Below are 20710 nucleotides of genomic sequence, written 5' to 3'. Positions count from 1 at the left end.
ACTAAGTCTTCTACCAGGACACGGAATAAGGCAAAGTCAAACAAAAAGTTGCTGTTATTCACTGAAAACAGTTTTGTGAAATGAAAATACAATTGGTGTTCTGGAATAGGTATGAAAAAAACTATATCCCAGTATCATACTTGTGCTCATTATAATGTCAATCAATAGGTTATGCACTTTTTCTTTTAGAAGGAAATTCATAGAAGTAAAACTTTTTGCTAAGTAGCTGAATGTTAATAATGCATTATCTAGACAACCCAGTAGCAGAAAATCCTTCAACAGAAATATCAGCTAGGACATATTAATCAGCAGGTTTGCCATACAATCCCCCAGCCCTGACTTTACCTTTCTCATGAGCACGTCTCAATTAGGATTGGAGCTGTGATAATATGAAGCTCCTTTCAGGTGAGCACAGATGGTTTTGTGTGGCCTGTCTATTGAACACAGAGCTGATCTCTGTGACATGATGACACGGCTCTCTGACAACAAATGAGGGCCTGTCTCTGGGGCTGCTCTTTCCAATATGGTTTTGATCTTATCTCTGATCAGCTGCAAATAGCAGCCTGTACCTTTGAAATGGAACTGGTGTTTGCTTAGGGAAGATGGGATTCAGTCCTGTTTGCTAGCCCAAATCACTGGAGGGGCATTTTGAGTTGTTCACTTCAAACATTTCTCTAAAAGGCAAGATAGGCATAACATGGGGAGCAATGAAAGCTTACACATGGTCAATAAATAGATTTAGCAAGTGTCATTTAGGAGATAAGATATTGGTGGACAATATGACTGATCTTAAGCTCTTTGCATTCATAATTTTTTTCTTTATATTTTCAGTTCAGTTTATATTTTTTTCTGGTAGTTACCCTGGATTTAATTACAATAACCATTATCATGCTTAAAAACACTAGACACTCTTATTTTGAATCTTTTCTTAAAGACAGGAACACACATTCTCAGCTTAGGAGTATTGGCACATGGAGATTTTTCCTTTTTGTTTTCCTTCCCATTCCATAGCTCTGGTGCTATAGATCTATCTATACAAGCCTAAAATAAAAGAGGCATGTGTGTCGCGTGTGAATAGCAGGTATGGGAAGATATTTTTTAATTTTTTTGGGCAATTTGAAAAGTAATTGTAGTTTTATACTATCACACCTGCACCCCACTATCTAGTGTGTTGTCAAAAAAGCTAACATGGGAACCATGGATTGAACCCTACCTGCCACCCTCTTTGAACCCAGGGTCGCCGCTTTTGTAAGAGGGTGGAAGTCATAGGCGTCTGGGTATTGTGAACAGTTGTTTTCTTCCCCCCTTCTTTCCCTCCTTCATCACACCTCCTCCCTTTTTTCCCTCCATTATTGGCCCTTGCTGGTGGTGAAGGGGTCTCGTACTGGGCTGGAGGTGTTGCAGTCTGAGCCTGCTCCTTCTTAGGTTACAAAATATAATCCTTCCTTCACCTCCCAGAAGACAGGGCACACCTCACGCTTTTATTATTCACAATATTATGCTTGTTTGCAATAGATTTTTATTCAAAAGTTTAACAAATTTCTTAGGATACAAATAATATATCGATACAGAAAGATTCATGCACTCTCAAAGGTGACCAAGTGTGTGATCCATATGACTGTAATATAAAAACAATTATAAAGGTAAATACAGTTGAATTAGGCTACTGCCAACTTGGGCATGTACGGAATAATTATAACTTCTCTGTAATTTTGATCAAACTGTAGCACCTTTAGCATAACCCGGGAGCGGGGCTCTTATCACCAAAGCTGATCAGGTACTTCGAGTCAATTTATGTAGCTCTCACATTGGCATCAATTAGAGACTCCAGGACTCTCCACTTACATCCATAAGGTAAATATCATTGAACGGGAAAGTGTGAAAAGAAGAAAAATAAAGGTCAGAAATCAAAAGATGGAGTCATTGCCCTCGCCCTAGGCCCCCTCCTAGTCCTGTGAATTATGGAGGTACTTAATCCAGGGGGAGCACACCTTATCAAATCTGGCTTGTCTCTCTCTAAGGATGCTGGCCAATTTATCATTGACCATGATCCAAGAAAGTTTATGTTTTACTAGTGCAAGACTGACCACTGGGGTTTTCCAATGCTTGCGCTATTGTAATTTTAGCTGCTGAAAAAATAAAGAAGATGAGGGATCAACAATGTCTAGGGATCTCATCCAGCAGGTCCGCAAACAGCGTGGTTTTAGGATTTTTAGGTAGATTTTGTCCTGTCACTGAATAGACCACAATGAATATTCTGATTCAAAAGCGCTGGACCTTGGGACAGGACCATCAGACATGGAACATAGTACCTTCTTGCCCGAGCCCTCTGAAGCAAAGGGGTGAAGTGCTAGGGTGCAATCTCGCCAGCCTCGGTGGAATCAGGTACCATGTGGACAGCACCTTGTAATTCGCTTCTACCAAGGAAATATTGAGTATTCCTCTGTGCACCATGGTTGACAACTGCCCCCAAATCTCCTCCTCTATAGTCTCACCTAGGTCTGATTCATATTCCTGTTTGGTAAGAGGGTTTAGGTTGTTGAGTGTTGAAGAGGGCATAGAGCTCTGAGATCCCCCCATGTGACTCAGGTCCGTGTTTGCATTTATTTTCAAACAAGGTCCTAGTGGTTATGTCTATCAGATCGGTACCCAGGGATTTTATATAATGAATAATTTGAAGGGATTCCGCCTGGCGCAGCTGTAATGTCTCCCGAAAATAGTAGTATTGCCTGATCCCTTTGTGATCTATGAAGTATGCTATCCCGTAAAGGCCTTTGTTGAATTGGTGGGGACTCTGTCCTGGAGGAAAATGCAGGTTATTGAGTATAGGGGCCACAGGGTAATGGGGGGACCTCAGCAGGTATAATTTGTACACCCTGCTCCAGAAACGTAGGGAGTGGGATAAATAAGCACTCAGAATAGCCCAATGCTCTCTTGTTGGAAGCCACTTCAGGAGGTCCACAGGCAGTGAGGGACTAGCCTGCGCCTCCAACCATACCCAGTCAGGTTGGTATGTTGTAGAGAAAATTTGGTATAGTTGTACCAGTTGAGCAGCCCTGTAGTACCTCAAGAAATAAGAAACTCCCAGTCCACCTCTCCACTTGGAGATATATAGAGTGGAGTGGGCCACCCTACATCCACCACCACCCCAAATTAATTTGTAAACCAGCAATTGAAGTTTTTTAAAGAAAGTGAATGGTATTGAAAATGGTAGTGATCGAAAATAATATACAATTCGAAGGAGTACCATGGCTGCTACCCATCCAGGAAAGTGCTTGTATCTGCCAGTTCTTTAATTCTTGTTCAATGGAGTTGTAAAGGGGGGTATAGTTAACCTGAAACAGTGTGGAAATGTCCACCACTTGCCACCTCTAGAGACACCCGTGAATCAGTTAGCACGAATTGCCACAGCCAATGCTTTTATCACCAAAATAAAAAAGGAGAGAGGCGAGAGAGGACATCCCTAAGGATTGAATATAACGTACCGACAAGACATCATCTCAATATGTGGAAGAAGGGCCAGGAAACAGTATTATTCTTATGTAATCACTTGTCTCTATGCCCTGGTCCATTTTCTGTTTCCCTTTTGATTGCATAATGCTTTGTTATACCACTTTTCTATGCAATATTTGTTTACGTGAGCATATTGATCCTTTCCATTCTGTATGTTTTTATGTTCTGTATGTTTCTCCAACCTACAGTAAATCTAAATTTTTTTATAAAAGCCTACTGACCGATAAAAAACAAGCAGATATCTTCATTGCTTGTAAATTGCTTGTAAATCTTTCCTCTGACTAATTTGCCTATTTAGGGCTGGTACAGAACAATATTAATACCACTTGGAGAGTTGCTGCAATGACTTGGGATGGGTAGCATAGTCTAGGCTGCCCCCCATCACCATCTTCCATCTTGAAGAATATTGCCCTATCCAAGTCACTGCTGCTTGCCCTGTGGAATGCCAATGTTGTGCTTGCTCAGTACAAGATGGGTAGTAGGAGGAAAGGTTTCTAAAGAGTAAAGATACTGCGTTCTGTTAGCTTTTTTGTAGCAAGCTGGTGAAAGTGAAATTGTTGGGAAAACGAAAAAAGTACCCCCCTATCTTTTATTTTTTAATCCCCCCTTACCTTTTCACTGGGGTTTCCTAAATTAACATACTCATATGCTCAGTCTATCCACAATTATGGTTCTGTCATCCACCAATCCACTGACACAAGTCAGGACCCACGCTGCCATCTAACATTATTGGAAGTCGGCTGTCTCTTCCAGGTTTCTTACAGTAGGCCCCCTGATAATGCATGCCAATTTCTGCCCTTTGCTGATGCCTGTTGGGATATGGCATATGTGGGAAAAATAAATAATTTACTGGCAGGATCAACAGGTAATAAAACTATGCTACAGGAGGGGTTCAGAAATTTTTTTACTCTTTCTAGTCACTGTATAAAAGTAGTATGAATGTAAAATATACAACTGCCATTCTGTAGACACAGTAATACCGATCTTTGTAAATTGGTATATGCTGGTTTTATATTCTAGAGCTATCTTAGACATAAAATGTATTTGGCTCTGCCTATATGTAATTATCTTGTTTCAGTTACACATCAATTGGTTATTTAAATGTTATAATTCAAGAAAAATAAAAAAAGTGATTTCAACAGCTGAGTTTTGGAAGGTTGCCCATTTGTGCATTGAGGATAATCTAGTTACTTGTTTTTTCAGCATCTTGATTAATCACACAAAGAAATTGAAATTTTTTAGTTCTTGAGTATTTGCTAGAAATGTATAAAAGAGTTGTAGGAACTGAATGAGGATTCTGTCATGTAGCTGAAAGAACAGACACGAAGAACAATTACTTTAGATAGTCTGCGGTCTACTATAAAATGATGCTGTTAAGCAGCCAGTGTAAAATGGACTAGGAATAAACAATGGAACAGAGCAGGCACTTCTGCCAAATACCGGTACTCATTTTATAGTAACTGCAATCCATATAAACTGTAAGAAGGGAAGCCTCTAGCGGACGCAAAAAACCCTTTGATTTGCCATGCACAGATATGCTAATATTACTTACGGAATATATTTTTGACTTATAAATGAAAAACTCATGGCATTTTTTTTAGACTCATAGCTATCATTGAAAATTTGTTTGAACATTTTTGATATCACTTATCCATTATACTGCATTGAAGGACATTTTCCTGTATATATTACAAATTCAAGAAAACAAGTCTACTGTATATACAACTTGAAGGACTAGCTTCAAAAATTGCATTTTGAACATCTACTTTACAATATGATTGCTCAATCTTTTACACATTTTCCAAAGCAATGACGTTTAAAGCTTAATGGCCATCATATATAAGAGGTACAAATGTATTTAGCTTTGCATTCATTTATACATCATTTATTTTGTTTAAATGCAAGCAGTGAACGTACTTGAATCCGGCTTTGTATCAGCCTCTTGTAGCTTATTACTTATAACTACACTATATTACCAAAAGTATTGGGACACCTGCCTGTACACGCACATTAACTTTATTGGCCTCCCAGTCTTAGTCCGTAGGGGTAAATATTGAGTTGGACCACCCTGTAAAGCTATAACAGCTTCAACTCTTCTGGTAAGGCTGTCCACAAGGTTTAGGAGTGTATCTATGGGAATGTTTGACTATTCTTTCAAAAGCGCATTTGTGTGGTCAGTCACTGATGTGGACGAGAAGGCCTGGCTCACAGTCTCCACTCTAATTAATCCCAAAGATGTTCTATCAGGTTGAGGTGCAGGCCAGCCAAGTTCCTCTACCCCAAACTCGCTCATCCATGTCTTAATGGACCTTGCTTTGTGCAGTGGTCCAAATCATTTGGGGAAGGGGGGATTATGGTGTGGGGTTGTTTTTCAGGGGTTGGGCTTTGCCCCTTAATTCCAGTGAAGGCGTCAGCATACCAAGACATTGTGGACAATTTCGTGCTCCCAACTTTGTGGGAACAGTTTGGGGATGGCCCCTTTCTGTTGCAATATGACTGCGCACCAGTGCCCAAACAAGTTCCATAAAGACATGGATGAGTGAGTTTGAGGCAGAGGAGCTTGACTGGCCTGCACAGAGTCCTGACCTCAACCCAATAGAACACCTGAGAACAAGGCCTTCTCATCCACCTTAGTGCCTGACCTCACAAATGCGCTTCTGGAAGAATGGTCATACAATCCCATAGACACACTCCTAAACTTTGTGGACAGCCTTCCCAGAAGAGTTGAAGCTGTTATAGCTGCAAAGGGTGGGCCAACTCAATTTTGAACTCTTTGGACTAAGACTGGGATGCCATTAAAGTTTATGTGCATGTAAAGGCAGGCGCCCCAGTACCATGGTAATACAGCGTATTTAAAACGGCGTTGCGCCAAAAAAAAAAAAAAAAAAATTAAAAGCCAGCAGCTACACGTACTACAGCTGCTGGCTTTTAACAATAGGACACTTACCTGTCCTTGAGTGCAGCGATGTCGGCACCGATGTTGGGTGCTGCTGCGGGTAACGGTACCCAGTAGTGTAGCCTAACAGCTTCATGTCGGGAATCCTACTGCACATGCGTGAGCCCCGCTCCTCTCTCCTACTGGCTCGGCGTCAGGGAGAGTAGGAGGGAGCCCCATGGTGATGTCACGGCCACGGCCCAGATTCCCAGATGTGGGAACAGGATACCTGTCGTTGTTCCCCCCCCCCCCCCCCGAAAGGTGGCAATTGTGACACCGGAGGGGGAGAGGAGACAATTGAGCTGAAGTTCCACTTTTGGGTGGAACTCCGCTTTAAGCTGCTGACTACTTAAGGACTCTGTTTTTCTAGATACAAAGGTTTTTTTTTTTTTGTAGTGCCCTGGTTGTAAATGTGGTCGTTCATCCTATCAATAAATCAACATGGTGGCAGTGAAGGTTACAATTCAACAAGATAGAACTTTGTATTGTTTCCAGAGTTTTTGGGCTCATTTTGCCACCAGACAAATATGTGAACAAAGGCCTGTGTGAATGGACATGCCTGAACTGCTTTTCTTACAAAACAACATGAATGCAACTCAAAACAGCTTGAAACAACTTGGTCAAAGTCAAAGCACTTAACAGCATAGTGCATTTGATTTCCTTAGATTTTCTTAAGTTGATGCCTGTGTGCATGAGCCATGAAATGCTGAAAATAGTCATAACTAATAAATTGTAGTTATGCTTCAAATACCTTTCTCCACCCGAATCCTTCTGCATTATATTTTATTGTTGCATTAGGTTGACAAATTAAAGCTTTCGGTTTAAAGTAGCTAAATACATTTTAGGTGAATTAAAAAGTGTGCAAAGTTTTACAAATTTGCTACAGCCAGTAAAAAAGCCTATGTATTGCAGAGGCGGACCTTTGCTCTCTGTAAGTAGTGGTTTTGTTGCAGGGGGTCTGAAATGCTCTCTGCATAGTCAGAGCCAGAGCTCACCAATCGGTGAGGAGTATGAGCTTTGGTGATCGCAGAACTCTAGGTCTGACTCGGTAAGGGGAGTGTTGGACCTCTGTGAGATGAGACCACGCCACACAATCTGTGGCTGCTTTGAACCAGCAGACGGAAAAAAAACAAAAAGCTATTACACACTGAACCCCTTTTGTTTAGATACAGCTGGGATTAAAACTGAAGGTTCAACTGGACTTTGAAAATTTGATTACCAAGAAGTTTATAGTTTAAGCCTTATATTCCATAAAACAGAATTTTCTGTTACATTTAGCTTTTTGCTTATTGTCAAAGCTTGATTAACTGCTTGCCAACCATATACTGCATATATATGTCAGCAAGGCGGCTCTCCTGTGCAAAATCACATACCTGTACGTGATTCTGCTCTTCCAGGTCTGGAGCACTGCTGACCCGCTCCTGCTATGAATGGACATGGCAAGAGCCAATCAGTGGGTCCAGCTGGACGAGATGTCCCCTGGGACCCTCCGATCATTCAGGACAGAGGCAGAACGGTGGTCTCCCTATGTAAACAATGCATATCATCGCTCTGTGAGAAGGGAAGGTTGTGATCCTGTGTTCCTACAAAGCAGAAACACGGATCTCTGCCTTCCCATAGCACAAGCACCCCCCACACAGTTAGAAAGCACTCCCTAGGCAAACATTTAACCCTTTGATTGCCCCTGATGTGCCATTAGTACAATGACAGTGCATATTTTTAGCACTGATCATTGTATTAGTGTCACCGGCCCCCAAAAAAGTGTAATTTAGTATCCGATTTGTCTGCTGCAATGTCACAGTCCCATCACTGATCACTGACATTACTAGTAAAAAAAAAAAAAAAAAAAAACTTCCGTAAATCTGTCCCATAGTTTGTAGACGCTATAGATTTTGCACAAACCAATCGATATACCATTATTGTGATTTTTTTTTACCAAGAAACATATAGCAGAATACATATCGGCCTATATTAATGGAATTTTTTTCCATTTTGTTATTGGATATGTTTTATAGCAGAAAGTAAGAAATATTGTTTTTTTTTCCAAATTGTCAGATTTTTTTTTTATTATAGCTCAAAAAAATAAAAACCGCAAAGGTAATCAAATACCACCAAAAGAAAGCTCCAAAGAAATAAATTTGTAGGAGCAATTTTATTTGAGTACAGTGTTATCATCTAAATGAGCAGTGCCGTATTGCAAAAATGGCCTGGTCATGACGGGGGGGTAAACTTTTCGGAGGACAAGTGGTTAAACAAGCTGAAGTTAATTTGTAGTTTTAGAAGATCTTCCCCATTGTCATCTAATTTTATTGTTTTATTTGTTTATACAAATCAGCCACATTACTAATGTATGAAAATGTGTGCTTTCAAATAACAATAAGTGTTAATTCAAGGTGGGTATAGTTAGTTTATGTGTGGGTTCTGTTCAAGGTGGATTTGCAGTACAGTTTGGGTGCCAAATCTAAAACCCTTTGAGGTCAATGGGAGTTGAATTAAAAAAAAAAACAGTAGAAGGATAAACTAATAGGTAGGATATTCAAACATATGACCAGGGTAGAAGAGGATGGAAGCACTGACCTGGGGGACCAAAAGCCCAAAAAATTGTTTTGAAATTTCTGTTGGCCAGGAGCAGTGATTTTGATAATACTGTACGGTCAACATTAAAAAGGCAAAAATCCTTCAAAAAACATGCCTGTATGATGCCTTTAAGCATCCTTTTAACTGTTGAATCTGTACAATGAATACAACCTACTAAAGCAATAACTAATATTTACAAAGAAAAAAAATGCAGTTTAACCACTTGACTTCCAGAAGATTTACCCCCTTCATGACAAGGCCACTTTTTGCAATGCAGCACTGCATTACTTTAACTGACAACCGTGCGGACATGCAATTCTGTACCCAAATAGAATTTATGTAATTTTTTCCCCCACAAATTCTTTTGATCACCACTGCGTGTTTTATTTTTGCACTATAAACAAAAAAAGACAATTCTGAAAGAAAAATATTTTTTATTTTCTGCTATAAAATCTATCCAATAAAAAAATGTAAAAAAAATCAAATGTCTTCATAAATTTAGGCCAATATGCATTTTGCAACATAAATTCTGCTACAAATTTTGCTACATAAATTCCCAATAAGCGTATATTGATTGGTTTATGCAAACATTCTAAGGGATACAGTATATACTAGGATTTTTATTTATTTTCTTTCTATATGATAGTAATGGTGGCAATCAGTGACTTATAGCAGGACTGCGATATTGCGGCGGACAATTAGACAGTCGGCAACACATGCATGCCTCCTGTGGGCAGCAGTGCAGTATCATGTACAGTATCTCACAAAAGTGAGGGCACCCCTCAGATTTTTGTAAATATTTTATTCTATCTTTTCATGTGATAACAGCTTGTATAATTCAACAGATAGTCATCAATGTTTAAACCTCTGGCAACAAAAGTGAGTACACCCCTAAGTGAAAATGTCAAAATTAGGCCCAATTAGCCATTTTTCCTCCCTGGTGTCATGTGACTCATTAGTGTTACAGGGTCTCAGGTGTGAATGGGGAGCATGGCGAAAAACTCTCTGAGGATCTGAACAAAAAGAATTGTTGCTCTACGTAAAGATGGCCTAGGCCATGCATGTCCAAAGTCCGGCCCGGTTTTGAACGGCCCGCCTGGTAATCTAAACATATATATCTTTTGTGGCCCCCGACGATATCCCAGCGCCGGAGCCACAAAAGATATATAGCCCGGCTGCATCGGAGATAGGAGGCGGTACGAGCGCCATGCACACAGGAGTATTTCCTGTTTACACGGCAGCCTCTGTAATAGGAAGTCCTGTCTCCGCCATTGGACGACTGTTCTGTCCATCAAAGGAGGCGGGACTTTCTCTTAAAGAGGCCGCTGTGTAAACAGGAGATTCTCCTGTTCTTTGGCGCTCGTCCTGCCCCCTCCATATCCCCTTTCAAGGCTGCACTGATGGCAATGGTGAGTACATTCCTGGCTAATGGTGGGTGAAATACTGGCTAATGGTGGGTGCATTCCTGGCAATGGTGGGTGCATTCCTGGCTAATGATGGGTGCATTCCTGGCTAATGGTGGCTGCATTCCTGGCTAATGGTGGCTGCATTCCTGGCTAATGGTGGCTACATTGCTGGCAATGGTGGCTGCATTCCTGGCTAATGGTGGCTGCATTCCTGGCAATGGTGGCTGCATTCCTGGCTAATGGTGGCTGCATTCCTGGATAATGGTGGCTACATTCCTGGCTAATGGTGGCTGCATTCCTGGCTAATGGTGGCTGCATTCCTGGCTAATGGTGGCTGCATTCCTGGCTAATGGTGGCTGTATTCCTGGCTAATGGTGGCTGCATTCCTGGCTAATGGTGGCTGCATTCCTGGCTAATGGTGGCTGCATTCCTGGCTAATGGTGGCTGCATATCTGGCTAATGGTGGCTGCATTCCTGGCTAATGGTGGCTGCATTCCTGGCTAATGGTGGGTGCGTTCCTGGCTAATGGTGGGTGCATTCCTGGCTAATGGTGGCTGCATTCTTGGCAATTGTGGCTGCATTCTTGGCAATGGTGGCTGCATTCCTGGCTAATGGTGGCTGCATTCCTGGCAATAGTGAGTGAAATCCTGGCTAATGGTGGCTGCATTCCTGGCTAATGGTGGCTGCATTCCTGGCTAGTGGTGAGTGCATTCCTGGCAATGGTGGCTGCATTCTTGGCTAATGTTGGCTGCATTCCTGGCAATGGTGGCTGCATTCCTGGCTAATGTTAGCTGCATTCCTGGCAATGGTGCACTGACCCTTATTTTGCTTCACAGTTTTTTATTTAAAATTTTAAGGTTTTTTCCTGAAACTTCCCTCTTATTTGCCAATAAATACGGTATATCCAAATAACACGCTCAAGCTCATCTCTTCAACACACACAGCCACAAAGGCAAGAGAATTCTTGTTGGGCCGTGTATTAGTGTTCGAACGAACACACTTAGACCGAATTTTAATGGTTCAAAGAATGTCAGGCAAAATGGTCGGCCCTTGCGCATGTTCACTTCATCAAATCTGGCCCTCTTTGAAAAAAGTTTGGACACCCCTGGCCTAGCCTATAAGAAGATTGCCAAGACCCTGGAACTGAGCTGCAGCATGGTGGCCAAGACCATACAGTGGTTTAACAGGACAGGTTCCACTGAGAACAGGCCTTGCCATGGTTGACCAAAGAAGTTGCTCAGTGTCATATCCAGAGATTGTCCTTGGGAAATAGACGTATGAGTGCTGCCAGCATTGCTGCAGAGGTTGAAGGGGTGGGGGGTCAGCCTGTTAGTGCTCAGACCATATGTAGCACACTGCAACAAATTGGTCTGTGTGGCTGTTGTCCCAGACAGAAGCCTCTTCTAATGATGATGCACAAGAAAGCCTACAACAGTTTTCTGAAGTCAAGCAGACTAAGGACATGGATTACTAGAACCATGTCCTGTGGTCTGATGAGACCAAGATAAACATATTTGGTTCAGATGGTGTCAAGCGTTTGTGACGGCAACCAGGTGAGGAGTAAAAAGACAAGTGTGTCTTGCCTACAGTCAAGCATGGTGGTGGGAGTGTCATGGTCTGGGGCTGCATAAATGCTGCTGGCACTGGGAGCTACAGTTCATTGAGGAAACAATGAATGCCAACATGTACTGTGACATATTGACGCAGAGCATGATCCCCTCCCTTTAGAGACTGGGCCATAGGGCAGTGTTCCGCCATGATAATGACCCCAAACACACCTCCAATATGACCACTGCCTTGCTAAAGAAGCTGAGAGTAAAGGTGATGAACTGGTCAAGCATGCCTCCAGACCTAAACCTTGTTGGGCATCTGTGGGGCATCCTCAAATGGAAGGTGAAGGAGCATAAGGTCTCTAACATTCACCAGCTCCATGATGTTGTCACGGAGAAGTGGAAGAGGACTCCAGTGGCAACCTGTGAAACTCTGGTTAACTCCATTTTTGACAAATTCACTTAGGGGTGTATTCACTTTTGTTGCCAACAGTTTAGACATTAATAGTTGTGTGCTGAGTTATTTTGAGGGGACAGGAAATTTACACTGTTATACAAGCTGTACACTCACTACTTTACATTGTAGCAAAGTGTAATTTTTTCAGAGTTGCCACGTGAAAAGATATAATAAAATATTTACAAAAATGTGAGGGGTGTACTCACTTTTGTGAGATACTGTATATATGTGGTCCTGCACACAGCTGCTATAGCAGTTCAATTGATATAGGGCGGTCAGCAAGTGGTTAAAGGAGAGGTATGGCCAAAGCTCTTTTGGTCATACTTCCTCTGTGGGTCACAGGAGTGCAGTTAGTTTTGTGACCAAATTCAGCCGACAGATATCTGACCATCATCTGGCTCAGGCTCTCAGCACATCGTGGCTCCAGCCCCCTCCACAGCCCAGCATTCCAGTCAGTGCTGGAGGGGCAGAGAACAGTGCAAGGGGCGGACTTAAGAACTGAGTGATCAGCGGGCTTTGATCGATCATTTTTTGGTGTAGAGTCGGTGGGGGACAACTGCACTATTAGATCAATGCTGCAGCCATCTAGATGAGTACATGTGTTTATTTTTTTACAATCCCGTACTTCTCTTTTAAATTGCCAGTAAATTACAGCTCTCTATCGCTTTACTTCTGTTTGTAAACGAATGGTCGGGCATTTATACCAGACGCTATCCTAAATGAGGTGCTGATATAAATTTTAATAGGGACCCCCCAAAAAATGTGGTGTAGGGTTCATTCTTTAAATACATACCAAATCTTATCCTTGATGAAAGTCTGGTATGGATGTCAGGGGGGATGCCACGCAAAGCCCTCCTCGCCCAAAAAAAAAAATCCATATCTGACCTTTATCTAACCTTGAAGCATGGCAGGCCAGAAAAGGAAGGGGAAAATGTACTCCCCTCTTCCCTTAATTAAACTCACCCTCAAAATTGAGGTGAGCACCTTGCCAGGGATCAACCCCTTGGAAAAGCACCTTGTCCCCATGTTCATGAGAGAAAGGATAAGGTATCTTTCCCGCAACCCAGCCCCAGTAGTTGTGGTGGTTTGCTTGTTGGAATCTGGAAGCCCCCTTAAAAAATAAGGGAACACCCAGATACCACCCTCCCCTACTATGTGAACGAGTAATGGGTACACAGTACCCCTACTCCTTCACACAGAAAATCAAACAGTAATTAAAAAAACTTTATCAGTTTCTGACAAAAAAATGTATCTTAATGTATACATCCATTGTCAGTCGCATTGTCCAGCAATGCAGATCCAAATTAATCACAATGAGTGTTGCTCAACACCTTCTGCTGACCAGCAGACATGCCAGATACTGCTGCTGACTGGGATCAAATTACATCTCACAGGGCCCCAGGTAGGTGCAATTCAACACCATTTAATGAAATTATGCATGGATTACAAAAAAAAAATCAATAAATATATTTTAATGTAGCTATTGAATTTGACTTGGTGTCATCCTCCTGTCAATCCTTGCACAGCAGTTTGGGAGAGGCACGCTGCAGCGCATGTGTACGGCCAAACAACATTCTGACAGAAGGAAGGAGGAGAAAAGTTATGTCATCAATCAACTGCTTTCAACATCCAATCACTGGTTGAGGACAGGGAGGTTTCAAGGCTGTATTGAATTACTGCAGAAGAGAAAAGTCAGGTCACAAGTGTGGCCACACTGTGGGGTTAATTTACTAAAACCGAGAGTGCTCTGCATAGAAACCAGTTTGCTTCCAGGTTTTTTTTTTGTCAAAGCTTAATTGAACACGATGAAGTTAAACGTTGATTGGCTACCATACAGAGCTGCCCCAGGGTTTGCACTCTCCAGTTTTAGTAAATCAACCCCTTTGTATCAGGGCTGTGTAAACCTCAAGGCTGGCTGGAGGGACTTGCAAATCCTTTGGCAGGTAAAAGAGCTTCATATATAAATTTACACTGCGTATTTAGCATTTTTACTGGTTTCAGCTACGTAAAACTGCAGGTTAAATAGGTTTACCCACAGCACCAAGATGACCATATTCCACGATTATTCTACAAACCGAATGTCAGTATGAAACTCATGATGTCAACTCTTCAGTTCCACCCATAAGAACAAGATGGGCTAATACTTTTCTTGAAATGCCTTTGTGTATGTATTATGTTCCAGCTCAATGTACAATGAAAGGAAGATCAGTTATGGTCTGAAACACATCCAATTTGGCAGCTGTGCAATCTCCTGTCACAAAATCTGACCTCACAAACACATTGGAATAGTGTCACAAATACAGAATAAACAGTCTGAAAGAGGAGTAGCTCGAAAGAAAAGGGATGGATGAGAGGCTGATGGGTGCATTTTGTTACATCAGCTCTTCATCCTCCTGCACAAAGCTGCAATCAAGGCGCATTCTGTGCTTCCCAAAGAGCATCATTGAGGGTACAAAAAAAAAATCCTTCTAGTTCATGCCTTGAACGTAACATACTGAAAACTAGAAATTCTTTAACTTTTTTGTGGATGAATAGCAAGCTGATGATAATTTCTTTCTCTTTCCTGTGCAAATGCTTCATGGCACTGCCATCTGTAATTGAGCTCCTTGTCTGGTCTTTTTTTGAGCTTTGAATGGAGTTGATGAGTATACTAGAGTACGGCGCGACTCTGACCACGCAGGAAGCACTCAGCTCTCTCCTGCCCAGCTGTGTTGAGATTACACACATGCCAAGCTGCATGTTAGGGCAGCAGTTTCACCCATACTAGATGTCAATAGCTCCCATTAAGTTTGTTTTTGAAAATATAAATGGTTGCAGACACTGAGAATAATATAAGCAAACCAGTGGAATTCAATTTATTTCATAATCACAAACTAGCTACGTATCATTTTTGTAGAAGTTTTTTTCAATTCATCTATTATAGTAAACCTACACAGTCTTCAAATATAAACTGCCATAATACTAAGGACAATTTTGCCTTTAGGTAAAATCTATGTGGTTTACTTCCTCTTTGATTCCCTGCAAAGGTAAAGCATAATGGACTACTATGCATCGCATAGTAGTCCATTATGTGTCACTTACCTGACACAGGAGCCAGTGAAGTCACCGCTGTCCCCTGTAGTTCCGAGCGTCCATCTTCTTGGTGGGTCTCCGTGGGTCTCCCTGCTCCGGCACTGTAATTCGCTGGAGCAGCGATGATGTCACTCCCGCGCATGCGCACGGAAACCGACACTCGCGGCATATCGCCGCGATCTGTGGCTTACCCAGTGCACCTGCGCGCCGCTGTCTACGGTGCATGCGCCGTAGACAACGGTGGCTGTCTTCAGGTAAATATCTCCTAAACCGTATAGGTTTAGGAGATATTTCTTGGACCTACAGGTAAGCCTTAATCTAGGCTTACCTGTAGGTTAAAGTGGTTTGTAAAGGTTTACAACCACTTTAAAGCATGAATAGCAACACAGTGCTTGTGTATTTTGGGCCTTTGTATCATCTAAAATATCTGATTGATCCTGCCAGGTGTTGCCCTCCCCTCTGCAAACTGACCACATTTAACATGGCTGCTGATCCCTGATACTGTGGTCAGTTTACATGCCTACATCATCCCGCTGTCTCTTCTCACTCCCTCTTTCCTCCTCCCTCCCACTCCATTCCTGCTTGTTAGCTAATGTCAGTGCCCGCCCCTCCCCTCCTGCTGCAATCATAACTGTGTGATATTGCTACAATCCCCTGTGTTACATTAAATAATCTGCCCAGTGTATATGTTTTTTAAAAAATATGCCGGTGTATACCTTATTTTATAGTGGCGCTTATGTGACCGCCTGCTGCTCTCCACCTCTCTTCCTGGCTAACATCAGCCGGCGCTTCTCAGCCCATCCCCCTGTAATTATCATATCAGGGGAGGAGAGTGGTGATCAGTTACGTAAGTGCCGAGCGGCGCTATGAAATAAAGTTTACAGCGGCATGTTTTTTTAAAAGCACATACACTGTGTACATCATTTAATGTAACACAATGGATTGTAGCAGTACAAAGTGGCTTTACAACCACTTTAATTAATTGTAAAGGGGTCACCCTTTCGCATTTTTTTCTTTGCTAACACTAAAGAATAATGAATAGTAGCAATTTGTCTGCTTGGAAACATTGCTCCCCACAGCAACATCACCTTTTAAAACATTTTCCAATTTCTACTGTAAATTTTTACATATTTCATTCAAAAAATGTATGTAATTCATGTTTAGTAGTCTTTTAAGTATGATTTTACTGACTACTGCATTGGCATTTATATATATGCTACAACAGAAGCATACTGCTAATGATATCTTGACATATGCAGCCAGCAATAGTACTTAACTATACAAGATGTTCAATAGCCCAGATGTTTAATAGGCCAAAATAATGTTGTCTGGAAAGCTTCAGCACCTTGGTTAGCTCCAACAGAAAGAAACAAAACGGGGTTGAGAGTCCAACACCAGATGCCAAGTGCATACAGGGTAATAACAGCTTGAATTTAATTATCTGCTCTGCTATTAGTGTACAGTTGTGTTTGGAAATCTGGACGTTTGGGTAAAACACAAAATCATCGCAGACATTTTGTTTAAAAAATCAGTTATTGTATGGTATACATTGGACTTTTTTCACTTTAGTTTGCTATAATGCTGTATTTGCAACTCTACATAGGTATACACAAAATATAAAAGATGCAGAAAACCCAGTTATATATGATGCATTCTCGACGTGTGAAAAATGTAGATAATCGTGATGGAGCAAGTAACAAATTTTAAAATGGCCAAGTGGGCTGAAGAATGCCAATAGAAAATAATGTATTTATAACCCCATATATTATGCCTAGCTCTATTATTAAGTTAAAACATATGATTTTACATTTCGTGCTGTTTGATCAATAACATAAAATGTCCCACAAGCTTTACAGTGCAATCACTTACCCTGTTGGAGTCAATACGTGCTCTGGAGGTATAAAGGGGAGGTGGGATATTGAAGGCTTGGGGGACAAGATACTCTTCAGCATCTATCATATCTTTTAGATCTTCATCGTCCAGAAGATTTTGGAAAAACTTGCTGTGATTGGGACTGGGGAGTTTCATCCGATCATCACCCTTAAAAGGACAGAACATTCTCAATACATTGTGCTAATACATTGATATCTATCTATCTATCTATCTATCTATCTATCTATCTATCTATCTATCTATCTATCTATCTATCTATCTATCTATCTATCTTCTTTTTATCTTTTGTATACAGTATATGTGTATCATACTAAGGATAGGACTTTTCAAAGTATACCAATATTCTAAAAAACAAATAAAAGCTTTCAGTTAGGCACAAATAAGAGGTTATACAAAATCCACCTGAATGCACCACAGAACAGAATTAAGTAGCCCAAGGAATTAAGATAGACCTTCTACTGCTGTATAATTTGATTTGTTCCAGGGGCATATTGACGGAATCCAAAGACCTATGCGTCGAACGAGGCTATCCACATTACTGCTTCTCCTTTGCTTTATCTCTCCTTTTCTCTCTAGCTCTGTACAAGAATCAATTTCTGGACCACATTTGACAGGGTCTGGTGATTCCTCGTGTGAATTTTTTGGACTGTTACAGTTTGACATGGTATAAAAAGAAGCAGCTGAGCAGTTTCACCTTGAAACTTTGCACAGCTCACAGGAAAGGCCTTTAGAGCCTCATTAGCAGTCCTCTTCAGCCCCCACATGATCCTTTGTGGTTTAAAGGGAATTGTTCATCAATATTTAAGAAATACAGCCATAGGCAGTGCAGAGGGCTTGTCTATTTGATGGTGAATAAAACGCTATATCATTTTTAGTTAATACTAATGGTATCTGCAATTCCTATCTAATAGTCCTCATCTATCTCAGTCAATTTCTTACAGTACCCTCAAACTTGAAAACAATGATGGGTAGGGCTATGTAGTGTGTTGGGGGTGGTATGTGTTTGGGAAGGCTGTTTAATTACAGCTTGATATTTAGGTGATTGATACTGTATTGACAGGTTGTAAAGTTGTTGTGAATGGTGATCAACAACTCCACAAAAAATGGAGAATGTAGTGAAGAAAATATCACGTGGGTACAAGCGGCGATTAAAGCCCGGCTCAAAGTCCTTAATTAGCATTGATAAGCATTATAAGGTCTGAGGTTCTGCCTTGTGTGTCCTTACAGTGGTTATTTCATGGCAATTGATTTCCTGGTGATCAAAGAGGAATTGAGAATATCTCTTAGATGGGGACAGAGACAACATTAAAAACCTTACCTAGATTTACACCCTTACCCACTTTCCATTACTGTCTTTGTGATGAGACTTTGCACCTTTCCCATCGAGGTGACCACACAGGAAATGTAGGGACATCTCTGCAATATCTACAGAAACTGCAAAATCGCCAGGAAGATTCTAAACCTTCCCCTTCCTCTATTTGTTCAAAGCTTACGACAATGGTTGATGATAACCTTGAGACAGCTAGTAATATTTCTAACCAGTTATCAGTAATCTGTCTATTTATAATTAAGCTAAGCCCCAAGTTATAGTTTCGATAATGTGACTGCCCTGTTCAAATCCAGCTGGGATTTATTATTTAATAACTTGCAAAAATGTTCCTTAATTTTGCTAGTATGACCCCTGCCAAAACCACATGAGCAACATAACTGGGAACCATTCTTCTATGTATAAATTTGTGTCGAATATATCTACGTACCTAGACCGATTTCACCTACTGCAAGTACACCTGGCCATACACTATACAATCTAATTGCACAATCAGATTTGGCAAAACTGTGTAATGTGAAGACAAAGCAAGGCAATCTGTTCAAATTGCACCCATTTAGGTAGGCCCAATGCACCAAATAGTTGATGGTAGATCTAAAAGAGATTGTACAATTTGATTAAGTAGTCTATGAGCAGACTTTAGATCCTCACACACGGGCGGTCCACCTGGCGTTCCGCTGATCTCTGCTGAGCAGCTGACAGGTCCGTCTCCGCTCAATGTGCTGAGACGAACCTGTCAGAGCCCCAGTCTACTGTCCATTTTCATCCAATCCAATCCACCGGATGGATGGAAAATAGGGTCTCCATCAGTCTGGATTTCACGGGCAGGATCGGATTGGATAGCAGTGGGTGTCAGCGGACATGTCACCACTGACATCCGCTGTCCCATAGGAGTGAATTGAGGCTGAAAAACTGACAGGCGGATCTGATCGGAAAGCCTGTGTAAAAGGGGCCTAAGGGGAGATGGAGAATTACAAAACAAACAGGTAGACAGAACTTTTTTTTATATTTCAATTATTTCACTGCCTATTGAAGGTAATTTAATAGTTTCTCTGTGTTCTAACCTTTATTAATTCTCCCAAACACGTAGCTGCCAGGTTATTAAATATTGCATGGATTTTGGTATGTTTAACTAAACTTGACCACCACACTCTAGGCAAGTAATTTAATAATTAAACTCTATATTGCTTTCATTTACAGAAATAAACTTTCTTAGACATCAATTTCTGATAACACGCATATTAAAATATGTTTTTGCATGACTGACTTTCTCATACATTGGCTAAATACTGACAATTAAGGGGCCATTAAAACGGAGCCCTTCACAAGGATGCTTACTTAAGTACAGCTCCCAGGTTTTCTACTTTCTTTAATGGAACATTTAAAGAATGATTGTTAACATAATCTTAAAAGAAACAGAAATGAAAGTTCTAATAACATTTATTTAAGTCAGTCATTTAAATTGCAGAGCTGTTCTGTAGGACTTGTTCTCTGTGCCCTTTCATATGCACACAGCCACCTGCAGTAGAGCTCGTGATATTATGGTAATTACGTTTTCCATGGTAATAGTGAGAGTGTCACATTGCAATCCTCTATGATATCATGGTATTACATTATCTTCCGCTGTGCACAATGGCTGTAACTTAGAATCAATGAGGACAATGGAGACATTCTTGCGCCCGATAATAGCACGGCGTTGACAATAGGAAAGCTGACACAAATGTGCAAGAATAGGTACAATGAACCTGGATTATACTGTAGCAACATGAGGATGAAAATGAAATTGGCTGGTAGGCATTGGAGGACACATGTACATTCATGAGGTGCTAATCCAAGAATTCCTAAAAAATGCTATGTCTATTGTGCATATGTTATTTTCTATAAATAGTAGTCTAGTTAAAAAAAAAAAAAAAGACTAATTCATAGTAATTAAAATATATAGTGTTTTCTATATGTTTTTTTTTCTACATACAGTATTAA

General features: G+C 41.0%; 1 protein-coding gene across 2 annotated transcripts in view; it reads right to left on the bottom strand.

The window, feature by feature from the left end:
* The window catches only part of ERBB4 (erb-b2 receptor tyrosine kinase 4), a 1370666-nt gene that overhangs the window by 44026 nt on the left and 1305930 nt on the right, over nucleotides 1–20710 (bottom strand). For both annotated transcript variants that reach the window (XM_077448341.1, XM_077448342.1), the window contains exon 25: nucleotides 17380–17550. In XM_077448341.1, the coding sequence (XP_077304467.1) occupies nucleotides 17380–17550 (171 nt within the window). The remainder of the gene's footprint in view (nucleotides 1–17379; nucleotides 17551–20710) is intronic.

Source organism: Lithobates pipiens, unplaced genomic scaffold, assembly GCF_037356315.1.
Source record: "Lithobates pipiens isolate NorthernLeopardFrog02 unplaced genomic scaffold, aLitPip1_a1.2 Scaffold_22, whole genome shotgun sequence".
NCBI classification, from domain to species: Eukaryota; Metazoa; Chordata; class Amphibia; order Anura; family Ranidae; genus Lithobates; species Lithobates pipiens.
Note: the sequence above shows the minus strand (reverse complement) of the source record. Positions and strands in the feature narration are given on the sequence as shown.